The sequence below is a fragment of the Bicyclus anynana genome, chromosome 18, assembly GCF_947172395.1.
Source record: "Bicyclus anynana chromosome 18, ilBicAnyn1.1, whole genome shotgun sequence".
NCBI classification, from domain to species: Eukaryota; Metazoa; Arthropoda; class Insecta; order Lepidoptera; family Nymphalidae; genus Bicyclus; species Bicyclus anynana.
In genome coordinates this window covers 12,549,093-12,566,084 of record NC_069100.1, presented here as the reverse complement: position 1 = coordinate 12,566,084, position 16,992 = coordinate 12,549,093, and the positions used below count along the sequence as shown (strand labels likewise).

General features: G+C 33.4%; 1 protein-coding gene across 3 annotated transcripts in view; it reads left to right on the top strand.

The window, feature by feature from the left end:
- LOC112055223 (homeotic protein distal-less) overlaps positions 1-16,519 on the top strand; it is a 133,271-nt gene extending 116,752 nt beyond the window's left edge. Inside the window, exons 4-8 of one of the 3 annotated variants that reach the window (XM_052887173.1) lie at positions 8,492-8,621; positions 9,424-9,602; positions 10,716-10,799; positions 12,714-12,850; positions 13,343-16,519. In XM_052887173.1, the coding sequence (XP_052743133.1) occupies positions 8,492-8,621; positions 9,424-9,602; positions 10,716-10,799; positions 12,714-12,850; positions 13,343-13,427 (615 nt within the window). In that variant the 3' untranslated portion in view covers positions 13,428-16,519. Of the gene's footprint in view, positions 1-8,491; positions 8,622-9,423; positions 9,612-10,715; positions 10,800-12,713; positions 12,851-13,342 lie in introns of all 3 variants that reach the window. The other 2 variants (XM_052887174.1, XM_052887172.1) reach the window with 2 other exon arrangements.
- The last annotated feature ends 473 nt before the right edge of the window (positions 16,520-16,992 follow it).

The window sequence follows — 16,992 nt, the reverse complement described above, 5'->3', positions numbered from 1 at the left end:
TTTCAAATCAGGACAAGTCGTTTCTGAGATTAGCGCGTTCAAGCAAACAAATAAACTCATTAGCTTTATAATATTTATCATAGATGGAACACGTCATATTCTTGCCTTGTTATTAAGATTGGTATATTTAAAATAGCAAAAATGCAAGACGTCCTGCCCCCCTAGCCAAGTGGCACGTCGATTCTCTTTCTACGATCGCTAACGCTTTGAAAACTAAAAAAATGTATGGGAATGACAGATCTTGATCACGTGACCTGTCGTAAGCAAATGCCATTCCCATACATCTTTCTAGTTTTCGAAGCGTTAGCGACCGTAAACAGAGAATCGACGTGCCACTTGGCTAGAGGGGCTGGATTACCCTGCAACATACGAAAACAAGATGATAGTGCTTTCCCGGACGAGCTTTGCCATAAAGAGCAATTTAAATTGAGAACCAAAAATAATTCACTAGTGCATGAACCCGTCCAGCCGAGTGGCGGAATAGCTGTATTCGCGAAGGCACCATTTCTCGGTGCTATGCGCTCTATGTCCGACATTTCTTTGTACTCACCGCGGTGTATGTAGAATGCCGTCCGTATAGCTATGCCGGTGTTGCATGCCACCGTCCGCGCGTATTGGGCCCGCAAAACCGGGCAGAGATGTTGAGCTGAGAGCCGGTGGGATAAATTGATGGAGTATTTCAACAACAACAACAACAACAAGGCATAACCCTATTTATGTTCAATAGATTAGATTTAAGCCGTGATAGCCCAGTGGATATGACCACTACCTCCGATTCCGGAGGGTGTGGGTTCGAATCCGGTCCGGGGCACCTCCAACTTTTCAGTTATGTGCATTTTAAGAAATTAAATATCACGTGTTTCAAACTGTGGAGGAAAACATCATGAGGAAACCTGCATACCAGAGAATTTTCTTAATTCTCTGGCGTGTGTAAAGTCTGCCAATCCGCATTGGGCCAGCGTGGTGGACTATTGGCCAATCCCTCTCATTCTGAGAGGAGACTCTTAGCTCAGCAGTGAGCCGAATATGGGTTGATAATGATGAGATAAGGTTTTCTTTTCTCAGTGAAAACCGACGCATCCAAAAAGCAACACAAATATACCTGATAAACCTCTCAACACGTAAGCTCAGGAACCAGGTCCAAAGTCTGGGCAGTTGTTTTATAAAGACTCAGTAATCATAAGGTGTTCTTCTGTTTTATAATGTGTGAGAGTACTTTCGATGAAAAAAGAATATTTAAGAGAAAATACGTGTGGCAACAACAAAGCTTTTTTGCTTCGCAGTTATTCAATCTGAAAACTGTTGTTATCAATACAGGTAGACGACGCTTAACGCTTACGCCTCTCGAAGGGTAGTAGGTAGGCTTTGACCTCTTGCTTGTTTTGCCTAGCTTGCCAAAAATAAAAAATGGGCAGCGCTTTGTGGTGTATAAGGCAATCCCTGCCTTCCGAACTGGTGGAATCTTTAAAAATAGTCAACTGACATTTCAAAAGTGCTTGTAAACTGAGCCTACTTGAAATAAATGAATTTTGAATTTTGAACTACTGTGCCGATAAATCGATATAATTTCATTTCTTATTTCTACTCAAAGTTATAGAATATTTAAATTACCTAATACAAGTTTGATTAAAAACAATCGCAAGTGTCAACTTTACTGTATCCTTTTTTTAAATCTCAATCAATGAAAAACATACATAATTAAATGAAATATTCTTTGTTGTACACCACATAAAAATTAATAAGGCAAAGAATTAAAAATACTTATAAATTGTATTAAAAAGTAACAACATCAGCTCTCAAACTATATCGCAAAAGACCTTTTTGAAAAGTGAAATTTTTGTGCTCTAATTATTCTAGATGAACTTTTGATAACGAATTAACTGTTTGTATGTAAATGCGTGTTTTCTTAATTCTTGAATTTTTATTATAGTATAATGTAACACCTTTATTACTTATACTTACCTAGTACCATAATCTTGTGTTTCGAATTCGCCCTACCTAAATAATATTTGTAGTTAAAAATTTCAAAATTCAAAATTTATTTATCTCAATTAGGCTTCATCATCATCATCATCATCATATCAGCCAATGGACGTCCACTGCAGGACATAGGCCTTTTGTAAGGACTTCCAAACATCACGATACTGAGCCACCTGCATCCAGCGAATCCCTGCGACTCGCTTGATGTCGTCAGTCCACCTGGTGGGGGGTCGGCCAACACTGCGCTTACTAGTGCGGGGTCGCCATTCCAGCACTTTGGGACCCCAACGTCCATCGGCGCTTCGAACTATGTGCCCCGCCCATTGCCACTTCAGCTTCAATTAGGCTTAGTTAACAAGAACTTTTGAAACGTTTTATAACGTTATGTCATGACTTTATGGTGGTAAGTAAAGTCGAGAACATAAAATTAAAGTTACGAGGGTTCCAACAACAGTGAATGAATTTTTCAGTTATTTCAATGGAAACAAACTTTCAAATCTTTCCTCTCTATAATATTAGTATAGAATTTACTTATAGGTATATGCATGTCTTCGCCACTTGGTCCATGCGACTATGGACAGCTTTAATCAAAAACCTCGCAGCTTTAATCAAAGACGCCCGCTACCTCGTCTGCCCATAGACCTCCTTAATCCGGCCATCTAGCAAAATCCTGCCAAATTTCATCTTTGTACGTCAAGCGACAGATGACCTTTCACATTAACATATTAAAATATTTATTTTTATTCCTTCAAAAATATCTCTATACCTACCTACTTTACTTACAATAATGAAGTTCTCAGTGTGGTTGTCTTATTATGATTTGTTACGATTCTTGTAAAGGTACCTACAGTACACTCTCTACTAATTTTAACCGTTCAATAAACGACCTCGGTCTTTCAACCTCACTCGACCATTACATACCTATTATTAAATAAAAATAAAATTAAAACCGCATACAAAACTTTGCTGAATAACACCAAACTGTTGCATGACAATAGCCCTAAAAAAAAACAAAAAACAAAAAGCAATATGGCTGCCACCACCGCAACACAGCATATGGGGAACCACGGTATTGTTTCCAATATACCTATCCAAAAATACCCAATTGAAATGAATATAATCTGTAATGATATATTTTTTTTTTTATTTTTGAAATCTTTGCATGTTGAAATATTTTTAGCAGAAAATAATATAGACGGCTTACCTAGTTCCTCGATTTATTAATGAAATACCTCCTAATATAATTAATGCGGTAAACGAGGTTAATATAAAAAAAATTTAAACAGTATTTCATGTCAAATTTATAGGTTACATACCTATGAATTTCACATAAAATATTAAGTACTTGCCTAATTTAATTTATGTAAAAATAAAAGTGTAACAAAATTACAGTTAAAGTTATTTTTAAGAAAATATTATTATAGTTAAAGTTATTTTTATGAAAATATTATTATAGTTAAAGTTATTTTTAAGCTTAGTTGCAGATGGACACCAAGGTCAAATCTTTGTGATTTTTGTGGTTGTCCGTTTAATTTACCTTTTTATGTTATGTAATTTTTTAATAAATAAATAAATAAAGAAAAGCGTTATGGGTTCTTTCTTGGATATTCTGAGATAAATTTAGTAGATAATAAACTGTTTTAATTGCTTTCTACCGCTTTTTTCTGATTTAAATCAAGCGTCAACTAATTACAAATATTTCGATTTCAGTAACATAAATAAAAGACAAAATCAAAATCAGATATAAAGCAATTTTGATAGAACTTAGTAAGTCAATCGGTGTGGAATACCAATAGAATAAGTTAGGTAGGTTAAGGCTCGGCTGACCCCCGCTAATAGAGGTGGGGTGAAAGTGTAGTGATGCGACACGACACTTATCGATAAATAAAATCTAAACATATAATAATTGTAGTAATTGGATTGTGTATAATAATTGCATCTTTTTGATTTTTCGGGACTTATCTGGTGTTTCTTGTTTCTGTAGATTATAAGTGTATAAAAATAATCTGTTATTTTTTTGTTATATTAGCTGTATTTTAATGAAAATTTGACGTATATTTCGCATTTGTATGTTTATTTTAATCTTCATCTTACAACCTGTGTACAATACTTGATATTCGAAATGTATCTATGATTTTATAATTGATGTCAAAAATTTTAGTAAATCAACTAAAAAAGCGTATTTCCAATAACTCTTATGTTATAAACAAAGTTGTAATGAAAAACATTTTACGCAACCTCATAAAGTGAACTGTCAAGTGTTACATAAGTATTCGCAACACGTTTAATGTCAACCAGCAACCTGTAGCTGCGATCGTAAATAATTCGCCATGATGTATCGATTATCAATAATACGGTTGTCGCACCGTTTAAAATACAGCTCGTTTCGTTGATCAACCGGTCAACATAAGTCATAATTATTGAATGGATCTCAGCTGAATAAACAGATAATAATGTTTTTCTTATATTCTTATTATTATTGCTAGTAGTAATAGCGCGTAGTTCTCGTTCCTGTGAGTAACGTGGCCTTCTAGTGGTATAAGAATTTTCAAAATTGGTTCAGTAGATCCGACCCCTTACAATACCATACCATATACAAACTTTACCTTCTATCATTATTAGCCTAGATTAGGTGTACAATAAAGTAAAGTTCTATTTACACTTTAATTTGTACAAGTTTAAATTTGAATAACTAAACTATATCAATAAAACGTCATTGTCAAAAAATGTAATGTGAAATTCGGTAAACAATGAACCTAATGTATATCATCTCTCACAACTGAGGCAAATCTAATGATACTGCATAATTTTGAAATCTGCTAAAATAGCCAGTGAATTTATTTCTGTTGTTTTAGTTACATGATATTTCAATTGCATGCCCTGTTTTTTTACCTAGACCAAGAGAATTACCTAGATCTGACTGAAAGGTAGACATTTCAATTTTAGTCTTTAATAGTCAAATAATATGCCAGGATATTATAAAAAATCAATTTTTAATAGTCCAATTTAGTATTAAAAGCTCGTTTTCAGTTTATTTTTATGCATAATTTATGACTATTTTTCACATGAACGTGATTTTTATGTCTTTTTAAAAGGTTGTTAATAAATTTGACAGCTATCATTAAATTTAATTATTTTCCGCGGTGTATAATTTTAAACGTCATTTTTTTATGTTTAATTTGTAATTGAGAATATGGTTATCGATTGGATTTTCCTGATCCTTTTTTTCTATAGTAATGTACCTAATAAGTATGTATTAATATTATTTCAATTACAATTTATTTATAAATATTGTAGATTTACATCCCTATTTTTAAATAGTGACTCATGTATTGAATTGTTTTTGTTTTTTCATCGTCAAGTTATAGCTTGATTATAAATCAGGATATTATTGTAATCAAGCGTTATTTTGTATCTATGCAGATATCTACCGAGATTGTAGTACACTATCAGGATGTTGTGTAGTTTATTCAACCTTTAACTCTTATCTGGTTCCGTTGTGATATAATTTTGGAAATCCAAGACTACTCATAAATGTAGGTATAATGTGCAATTTGCAACGAAAAAGAGAGCAATATTTTTCTCGTTTCGTTGATCAACCGGTCAACATAAGTCATAATTATTGAATGGATCTCAGCTGAATAAACAGATAATAATGTTTTTCTTATATTCTTATTATTATTGCTAGTAGTAATAGCGCGTAGTTCTCGTTCCTGTGAGTAACGTGGCCTTCTAGTGGTATAAGAATTTTCAAAATTGGTTCAGTAGATCCGACCCCTTACAATACCATACCATATACAAACTTTACCTTCTATCATTATTAGCCTAGATTAGGTGTACAATAAAGTAAAGTTCTATTTACACTTTAATTTGTACAAGTTTAAATTTGAATAACTAAACTATATCAATAAAACGTCATTGTCAAAAAATGTAATGTGAAATTCGGTAAACAATGAACCTAATGTATATCATCTCTCACAACTGAGGCAAATCTAATGATACTGCATAATTTTGAAATCTGCTAAAATAGCCAGTGAATTTATTTCTGTTGTTTTAGTTACATGATATTTCAATTGCATGCCCTGTTTTTTTACCTAGACCAAGAGAATTACCTAGATCTGACTGAAAGGTAGACATTTCAATTTTAGTCTTTAATAGTCAAATAATATGCCAGGATACTATAAAAAATCAATTTTTAATAGTCCAATTTAGTATTAAAAGCTCGTTTTCAGTTTATTTTTATGCATAATTTATGACTATTTTTCACATGAACGTGATTTTTATGTCTTTTTAAAAGGTTGTTAATAAATTTGACAGCTATCATTAAATTTAATTATTTTCCGCGGTGTATAATTTTAAACGTCATTTTTTTATGTTTAATTTGTAATTGAGAATATGGTTATCGATTGGATTTTCCTGATCCTTTTTTTCTATAGTAATGTACCTAATAAGTATGTATTAATATTATTTCAATTACAATTTATTTATAAATATTGTAGATTTACATCCCTATTTTTAAATAGTGACTCATGTATTGAATTGTTTTTGTTTTTTCATCGTCAAGTTATAGCTTGATTATAAATCAGGATATTATTGTAATCAAGCGTTATTTTGTATCTATGCAGATATCTACCGAGATTGTAGTACACTATCAGGATGTTGTGTAGTTTATTCAACCTTTAACTCTTATCTGGTTCCGTTGTGATATAATTTTGGAAATCCAAGACTACTCATAAATGTAGGTATAATGTGCAATTTGCAACGAAAAAGAGAGCAATATTTTTTCATTTGACCGCCATTGGTCAACATTAACATGTCTTTCTGAACAGAGAAGATGAGAGAACTCCCACTAAATCCTTGAATTAGAGACAAATGTTAATGTGCCTCTAATTCTATCGACAGCTAGCTCTTTCTTTGTCTAAAAAATACATCTCGATTACTACTAAATGATAATGCAAATTTAATTTTTAAAAATTATCAGTAGCCGACTTTATCAACTTGTAATATCTGTTATAATATTTAAATGTTACTCTCTCATGAGAACAAAAACAGTGACGATTTCTTAACAAATTACATAGAAGCGGCAAATAATTTGATATAGCTGTCACTGTCATGTCATAAAGACATGACAGTCGTATATAATTCCCGATGACATAATTCCACCACTCCGTATGTGTAACGGCGATCTAACGGAACTCAGCACTCCGCCTTCAGTCCCACCCGATGTCTTGAGAGTATGTAATCTTTATGTTCGCCTATCTATAACTGTAAATCTATATGTTCGTTTGCATACACTTCTTGTACCAGTACATTAGGTTAGTTATATATAGGCTTTTTATACAAACTATTTTTTTTTTAATAACAAACAGATAACAAAAATAACAGCAAATAATCACTATTTTAGTTTAGTTATAGAAATAAATATATTCATGTGAAATTACGCACCTCAAATCCAAAATGTTTTATACAATACTTTGACTTCAATCTACAATACCTCCTGTCTAAAGCTAGCAGTTTAAAGGACACTTTACTTAGTTTTACTTAGTTTTACTATCCATATAAATACACCTCTGCAGTAATTGTTAAACTAATAATTTATATAAATCTTTACAACGTAATTATACCTACTTTTCCTATCCAAAAAATACGTACCAACACAATCGTAAAATATTTAATTATTACTCTTTTACAATATCTTGTTTTCATCCAATATTTTTTTATACAAAATTGATGGCACTTCTCTTTATGATAACGTCGTTTAATCTATTTTGTATTCTAGAACGTATTGAAATCCAGCTATTATTTGTTTCTGTACAATTTGTGGACCATCAAGGCAAGACAAGAATAGGCATTTTCTAGGCAAGCGCTCTCCAACTTAGACCTCTTTCTTTCCACCAGGTAGAATTGTAGGAAAGCGCAAGTCTATTCAGATTAAAAAAAAAAGTATCGATATCGATACGTCGGTCGCCCATCACTACATTAACGGTGCAGCAACGGTTTCACCCTGGCCCCGCCCACGATCACGCCACCCTGTGCGTGATGGTATTGCTTTTTTTAATGCGTAGTTGGCTCTATGGCTGAAATTCGTGATTGTGAAGAAAATATATTGGAATTTATGGAATTCCAAATTCAAATCTCAATATAATATTCATTATTCAAATACTTATGTTTTATGCTGCAGCTTATTGGCTGAAATTTATGATTGCGTTGTATGCAATCTTTCGCGGGTGTAATAGTACTAATACATCCTCGCGGTTTCACCCGCGTTGTTCCCATGCCCGTGGCAATACGGGATTAAAATATAGTCTATGTGATTCCCTGATAATATAGCTTTATATTGGTGACAGAATTTTTCAACTCGGCTTAGTAGTTTTTGAGTTTCATACAAAAATACAAATATTTCTTCTTTATTCGTGGTACAGTGGCATGACAGATTTGTTGTTTTTAGTATATTCCCTGTAGATCATAAACCCTGTAGAACTATTAAATTATAATGTTCATTTTGTTTCAGGTGAAGATCTGGTTCCAGAACAGACGCAGTAAATACAAAAAGATGATGAAGGCCGCGCAAGTAGGCGCCGTACCGCCCGGCCTCGGCCTACCGCCGGGCAGTCCACCCAACAACAACCAACTTTTACATGGTGAGTCTACCTTTATCACTCTAAGTCAAAGTCAAATTCAAAGTCAAAATACGTATATTTTAAGCAGGCTTTTCTTATATGCATAAATGCACTGCTTAGTGCCTCCTACCCTGAAGACTTATTACTAACCTGTATTCATCATATCAGCCGATGGACGTCCACATCATGGTGATATCATCAACAACCCATATTCAGCTCACGACTGAGCTCGAGTCTCCTCTTAGAATGAACTGGGTTAGGCCAATAGTCCACCAGGCTGGCCCAATGCCTGCAATGCATGCTGGCACAATGGCAGACTTCACATACGCAGAGAATTAAGAAAATTCATATGCAGGTCTCCACTTGATGTTTTTCTTTCACCCTTTGAGACATGTGATATTTAACTACTTGAAATGCACACAACTGGAAAGTTGTACATGCCCCGGACCGAATTCGAACCCACATCCTCTGAAATCGAAGCCAGAGGTCATAGACGGCCGCGTGGCGCAGTGGGTAGTGACCCCGCTTTCTGCATTCACGGCTGTGGGTTCGATTCCCACAACTGAAAATATTTGTGTAATGAGCATGAGTGTTTTCCAGTGTCTGTGTGTATTTATACATTACACTTTATACGTTATATAATATTATAATTATAATATCAACTATCTTAGCACCCATAACACAAGCTACTCTGTTGCACACTATCTAGCCCCAAAGTATGCTTACTTTGGGGCTAGATAGTGATGTGTATTGTTTAAGTATATTTATTTATTTATAAAAAAAAAAAATATTCACTGGACTAATGATATAATTGTCCCTACAGGTGGCGGCGGCAGTTCCAGCGGTTCCCAACATTCGCCGTCGGGCTACGCGGGCGGGCCGGCGCAAGCCCACTCGCCCACGCCCAGCTCCACGCCCGTGTCCGAGCTGTCCCCGGGCCTGTCGCCCACGGCCACGCCGTGGGATGTTAAGCAGCCCCCTCAGCCCTCATGGGACGTGAAGGTTGGATATGTAAGACATCGAATTTTAGACATTTTATTATCTAACTAGCTGATGCCGCGCGGTTTCACCCGCGTGGTTCTCGTTCCCGTAGGAATACCGGGATAATATATAGCCTATAGCCTTCCTCGATAAATGGGCTATCTAACACTGAAAGAATTTTTCAAATCGGACCAGTAGTTCCTGAGATTAGCGCGTTCAATCAAACAAACAAACAAACAAACAAACTCTTCAGCCTTATTATATTAGTATAGATAGCGGACTCCCGCAACTTCGTCCGCGTGGAATTCAGTTTTACACAAATTCCGCGGGTACCATGGATTTCTCCATTGTGAAAAGTAGCCTATGTGTTAATCCAGACTATAATCTATCACTACTTCAGGCGATTCGGTTCAGTAGCCGAGACGTGAAAGAGTAACAAACACTCATACCATCAAAATCATAAGGTTTTCGTAAATCTCGTGAATCCAAGGATTTTTTTTTGTTTTTCACAAATCCTGCGGGTACCATGGATTTTTCCAATGTGAAAAGTAGCCTATGTGTTAATCTAGAGTAAAATCTATTTCCATTCTAAATTTCAGCCAAATCGCTTCAGTAGCCGCAGCGTAAAAGAGGAACAAACATACTTACACACTTTCACACTTATACACAAACTTTCGCCTTTATAATATTAGTGTGAGACTTATAATAAATCTGTATAGAGGTCAATTCTGTACATGAAATATATTTCCAAAATAACTATCAGGGGGTGATTAGTGATCGATACTGATGCCAAAAATGCAATCAGTAAAATATTTGTCTGTCTGTATGTTCGTTATAGAAACAAAAAGTACTCAACGATTCTTAACGAAACTTGGTACAATCATTCTTCATTCTCCTGGGCAGGGTATAGTATACTTTCATCACGCTACGATCAATAAGAGCAGAGCAGTGAAGGGAAATGTTGGGAAAACGGGAGAAGTTACTCCATTTTACCAGCGATACTACTGTATCAGGGGCTGGATTAAAAGGTCTAAGGGCGGACTTATATTTTTCATGATAGATAACAGCTGATATATAGATTATAACTTTATCCGTTAAGTAGAAAAAGAATGTAACCATAATAATTTGTTCTAGCCCACGGCCGGTCGGTCCCCTGATGGCACCTCCTGTGATGTGAAGCCTCCGCACCAGCAGTCGTGGGATCCAAGGGTCGGATACGTAAGTTTCTCTATTCAAATTATCATCATCATCATCATCATCATTCCAGCCTCTATCAATTGAAATATTATGTTTTGAAAAGAAAGCAAGCAATGTAAAGCTGCACTAGAATGAGAGATCACCATTTCATCATCAAATCACTATGAGAGTGTACTACAAACGGTCAAATCGGCAGTATGCGCAGTAGATTTCCAAGACGGAGGTCCTGGATTCGATTTCCGGCTGGGCCCTATTGTGGTTTTCTTAATTGGTTCAGGTTTAGTTTGTTGGCTTCGACCGTGGCTAGTTACCAGCCCACCGGCAAAGACGTATCGCCAATTGATTTAGCGTTCCGGTATGATGTCGTGTAGAAACCGAAAGGGGTGCAGATTTTCATCCTTCTCCTAACAAGTTAGCCCGCTTCCATCTTAGATTGCATCATCACTTACTATCAGGTGAGATTGTAGTCAAGGGTTAACAGGTGAAAAATAAAAAAGTACGACAACCTATTTGTAACTTATATTGGCTTTTATCTACTACTACTAAGGAGTATTCAAATATTTTTTTTAAATATGTAAGTATTCTTAGAATTACAAATTGTTGATCTGGCTAAGTAGACTGTGGTAATGTTGCCACCACTAAAAAGCAAAAATAAAATTACTTACTAAAATACGTTTTTTTCTTATGTTGTATACAAGTAGGTTAGGAGGTGTTAAAATTGCCGTGTTTTTACTCATATGCTCAAAAATGTGTGCTAGCCCTGAGCATTTAATCACTTAAATCCCAACAATTACAAGTGTTTTAACAATTTAATCCAAAAATTAAATTGTCACCCATTGCGTGACGTTGTATATAAAATAATAAGGCGTGCGTGTTTGTACATACACAATAACATAAGTGTTAGTAGGTATGCGAAGGGTGGGTTGGCCACACCTGGCATTTACATAAATTGTAGTTTATTTCATTAAAGGAGAGCTAATGAACTACTTTAATCTATGAAAATGTGTTGGTGTTAAGTTAAATTTCACACTTGCCAACGCCTGCGACTTCGTCCGCGTGAAACTCGATGTAAACTTTCAATTACCCCTACCTACCCTACTTTTCTGGTTGATTTTTTACACCTTGTGTCCGAAAAACCCAAATACCTTACGGAACTCTATTTTTTCCAAAAATAAAATTTTAGCCTACGTTACTTGTGGATAATGTAGCTTTCGAATGGTGAAAGAATATTTAAAATCGGTCCAGTAGTTTTTGAGCCCATTCATTACATCCAAACAAACAAACAAACAAACATACAAACAAAGTTTTCCTCTTTATAATATTAGTATAGACAAGAGAACCGTTTTTAGGGTTCTGTAGTCCACAAGGAACCCTTATAGGTCATGTCCGTCTGTCCGTCCGTCCTACTAAAATCCTGTAATTTAGCATGAGTATCAACATTAAATATGTGAACAAAGTCGTAAAATAAAATCTTGAAAAATATTTTTTTAACCCTTTCTTTCTTATAAGAGAGAGAGAGAGGAGATCCTATACTGGATCGTTAAAACATACTCATAGTGATGATGATTACATACACATTCATTCATTCATTATCAACCCATATTCGGCTCAGTGCTAAGCACAAATCTCCTCTCATAAGAGAGATTAGGCCAATAGTCCACCACGCTGGCCCTATGCGGATTGGCAGACTTCACAAACGTAGAGAATTAAGAAAATACTCTGGTATCCAGGTTTCCTCACGATGTTTTTCCTTCACCGTTTGAGACACGTGATATTTTAATTTCTTAAAATGCACATAACTGAAAGTTGGAGGTAAATTCCCGGGTAAACCTACGCCCTCTGGAAACGGAGGCAGAGGTTATATCTGTTGGACCATCATGGCTATTACACACACAATTTATATTTAGCTTTTTAACACCACAATGTCTTCCCCAGGGCGCGCCCCCCGGCCCTTGGGACATGAAGGGCGCGCACGCTCACGCTCTACACCACCAGGGGGCGCCGCAGCCGCACCCCCCCTACGTGCCGCAGTACTCCTGGTACCAGGCTGATGCCAACCCTGGCCTCTTGACGTGAGTATCATTGTCACAATACGCTAGCTTCTAGGACCTTGCACAATGATAAATTGTACTTGGCAAATATTCTTTAAAAAAAAATATTAAAAAATGGGGTATATTTAGGGTAATCAGAAGGTTAAATTAAAACACTTTGATTTCACTTGGTACTGTTTTACTTAACTTAACAAAGAGCGCGTGCGCTCTGCTACCCTGGGAGAGAATTTCTTTCGGTGCGGGGAGTACATCCAGTTACAATATAATATGATGCGTTATAGCTTGGCAAATACGTTGATGATACTGCCATGATATGCGGGCGATGGGGGGAAACACTGCGCGGGTGTGAAATCGCGCTTGCGGGGAAGTGAGGTGCATCAGATTTTTGCGATATTTCGAGTTTTTGGGTTCAGGTTTTTAAAATAATTTCTTATAATAAAAAAATATAAAATCACTTGAATAACTAACAGTAACTGCAACAAACTCGAATAAAACACAAATATTTATTTACAGTGAAAACGGCTTAGCGTTATTTCACCGGATGGGGCTCAGGAGTCAGTTCTTGGGAGCGAACGAACAAAATAATTATGACAGCTGAAGATTATATAACCCTAGAATTTATAAATGTACAAATGATTACAACAATTAGTATTGTAGTCAGTTGTACTAAAAAGTTGTGACTGTTGCAATTATTAATCAAAAAAACACACACCTGCCAACTTCTTGAACGTTTTTTATATATACTATTTTAATTAATATATACTTAATGATATCAAACTGTAACTCTATTGTATTCGATTGTTACAGTCACAAACAATTTTTTTTTTATTATATTTAAAGTTTTACCAAATACAATAATGGCATATACAATATAATGACTTTATTAAAATTATTTACGGAATGAGAATATTATCTTCGTTACACTTATATATATTTCATTATATATTTCATTCGTAATCGTTATTTTAAAAATGGACGTACAATTTTATGTTGCCACAGAGAAAATTTTAGTAATTTTAATCGATCTTATTTTAAATAGCATGTTTAGAACATTGATTCAGTTTAGCAGTATTTTTATTCAAAATTTTATCATAAATTCAATAAATATTTAGTGTCATGTTACTTAAGAGGTAACTCACTTAGTTTATATCCTGGATATTAACATATTACATATTTATTCCAATCGATTTACTCTCTCCTCTAAAACTATTATACAGATTCTTTTGAGAGTTCCACATTTGAGACATAGAAACACGCCTTATTTTGGATAGAGACGCATGGTTTAGTATTACAAAAAACAATGTAGATGAGTTTATGAGTGTCGCTACTACTCTATACATAAATTTAAATTTGAATAATATTTTGAAATTACGTCCTTTCTGAATTGGTCTGGCTATGTGTCAAAATCATTAATAACAGAAAATTCTTTGTTAACAGGGTCTGGCCGGCCGTGTAACGACCATCGGAACAATCAAAATGACACACACGCTAAAAATATAATAATTTGCAAGTATAATTCACTTAAAACTTATAAAACACACAAAATGGCGTACCTAATTCCTAAACGAAAGGACGCCACAACCAAGATTATTGTTAAGAATGTTATTTAATAGTTATAAAAAATAATTGTACATTTTTTGTATTAACAATAAACTATAAATAAATAGATGTATAATGTTTTTAATGTAATTGTAAATTTTCATGAGGATAAGTATTAAAAGAAATATACAATTCAAAAGTTCCAGTGCCCATGTTGGTCAGACTTATTAAAATTATATTTTTTTTGTCACAAAATTGTATAATTTTTTGGTGTCAAAGTTGTGTATGCCATTACACCCAGTTTAGAAATAGATAAATCAAAAATGCGTATGCAATTTTGACTGATGTATATAACAATATTACATGTGAAAGGTGGTTGTATCCTATTTTATTTTGTATTTTTAAATTCCCGTTATTGTAAATAGGTTAAAAATTAATGAAATACTATGCTGTAAATTTCTGTATTTGTGAATAACTGTTTAATTGTGCAATAAATTCATGTAATTTTAATGAACCCTTCTTCATAGGTGAAAATTCTTCATGATATATATACTTATATTATATATTTGTGAATTTAACCAGAATTAATGTAACGTACTGCAAGTAACGTGGCCACGGTATAAAACGTGAGTTTTCTAAACCGCAGTAAAATTTTAAATATTAACAAAACCCCTGGAGTATTACGATTATTTCTAAGGCTATTTCTATTTCTTATTTTTATGTTTGTCATTTTTATAGCCGTCAATAAAATCATATGCGATTATTATTACAGCATTAAAAATAATCGTCAACCGATACTTTTTTTTCAAAGTAACTTTGACAAAAAAAAACGTTTTTTTCTAGCAGCAATTGTGTTCAACCCCAATACCACATAATATTTAAATATAAAATAAGAATACAAAACCTTTAATGTTGTAGGTACTAGAAAGTATTAAACATTTTTTTTTTCAAAATTACTTCGAAAAGCAAAGTTGGTAAAATTTAATTGTAATCTTTTTTTATTTTGCCCATTTAACTAACATTAATTTAATTGTGTTCTGTATTAATAATAACCTCACCTGAAATGAAGTTATGGTGCTGATTTATATAACAATTTAACAAAGTTGTGTTTTAATAATAAAAACACAATTTTTGTGTGTTATTATTTAACACATGAAATAAACCAGTGATTTTACGAGTTCTTTGGAATTAATGATGGCTGACAGTATTCTATCATTTCTTTATGAAATTATATTTTTTTTAAACTAAGCTTTAAAACATGATTGTGTTTATTTATTTAAATTTAATCAATAAATCAAACGGGAACACAAACCAGTCTGTTGTGATACATAATTTTAAGATTATTTTTTGTAGACAAAATATAATTTGTTTTTTTCTTTGGTTAACTATTAACAAAATGTGTATTTATTACATAATGTTTGTGCAAAAATTGTGTTCTGAATGCAAAATCTATATTAAGCTATTTTTATTTCTAATGCAAACTGAATTTATATTTTGTAAATACTGTAGTTTATTTTGAGATAACACATCACATAATATAAAAATATAATCATTAAAATAAAGTTTTTTTAATACAAAATATTTGTGGAAAAATTACAATATACTCGTATTATTAAATTTAAAATTCTAAAGGAAAATTAATGATTTTTTTTGTCTATTTTATTGAATATTTAGTAACGCATAATATAATTGTTATGTGTACAACCAAATAGCAAAGTCAGTATAAAATTTCCAGAATAAAGTAATTATTTGAAACATTTATCATTTTTGGTTGTTTTCTAATAATTTGAAAATGTAGTGTGTAAATCTAGGAAAATCTTGATGCATAAATTGAAAATCATTTTCAGATTATTATTAAAATATTCTTATAATTATGTTGTACTCGAGATAACTAAGGTGTTATTCTAGTAAATATAAAGGTGTTTTATTGCTTTTAAATTGTCTCCAAATAGACTACAGTATATAAAGAAAAGGTGTTACGGGGTGTTTTTTTGTAAATATGTTTTGTAATATATAGAGAGTATAAAATATACATATAAATATAGTTTAGATAGTATAATTACTTTATAACTACAATGTATTATAAGGAAAATGGAAATGAGAAAAAAGTGAATTAATTTCTTTGTCAAATAAAAATTGAAAAAGATTTTCTTTTTGTGTTTTCATTTATAAAATATTTTTTTCATTAATTCGATAATAATAATCTTCTGTACTTAATGAAACAAATACCTCTGCCGAGTCTGTCTGTCTGTAGCAATAAACCCGAAACTACTAAACGGATTTTTATGCAGATTTAGGTAGGTAAGAGATAGAAGAATTTCATGAAAATGGTTTGTCATGGTTTTGTGTAAATTATTTGAAATTATGGAACAATTAGTGGAAAGGTCACACACACAATCCCTAGAAGCTATAATTGAAAACGTTGCTTATGAGATTATGCTGTATGCTGTGATATACCTCTTATATAAATCTACAAGTCCGGGATGATCTATACATATAAGGACATCTAACGATACGCGGGGGATCTTGCTCCCCCGATAATGTTCTTCCAGGCCCTTTCTGGGCATAGTTCTTGTGACCTATATGTTTATGGTTTACGGCCTATAAAGATAGAAGAAAGACGG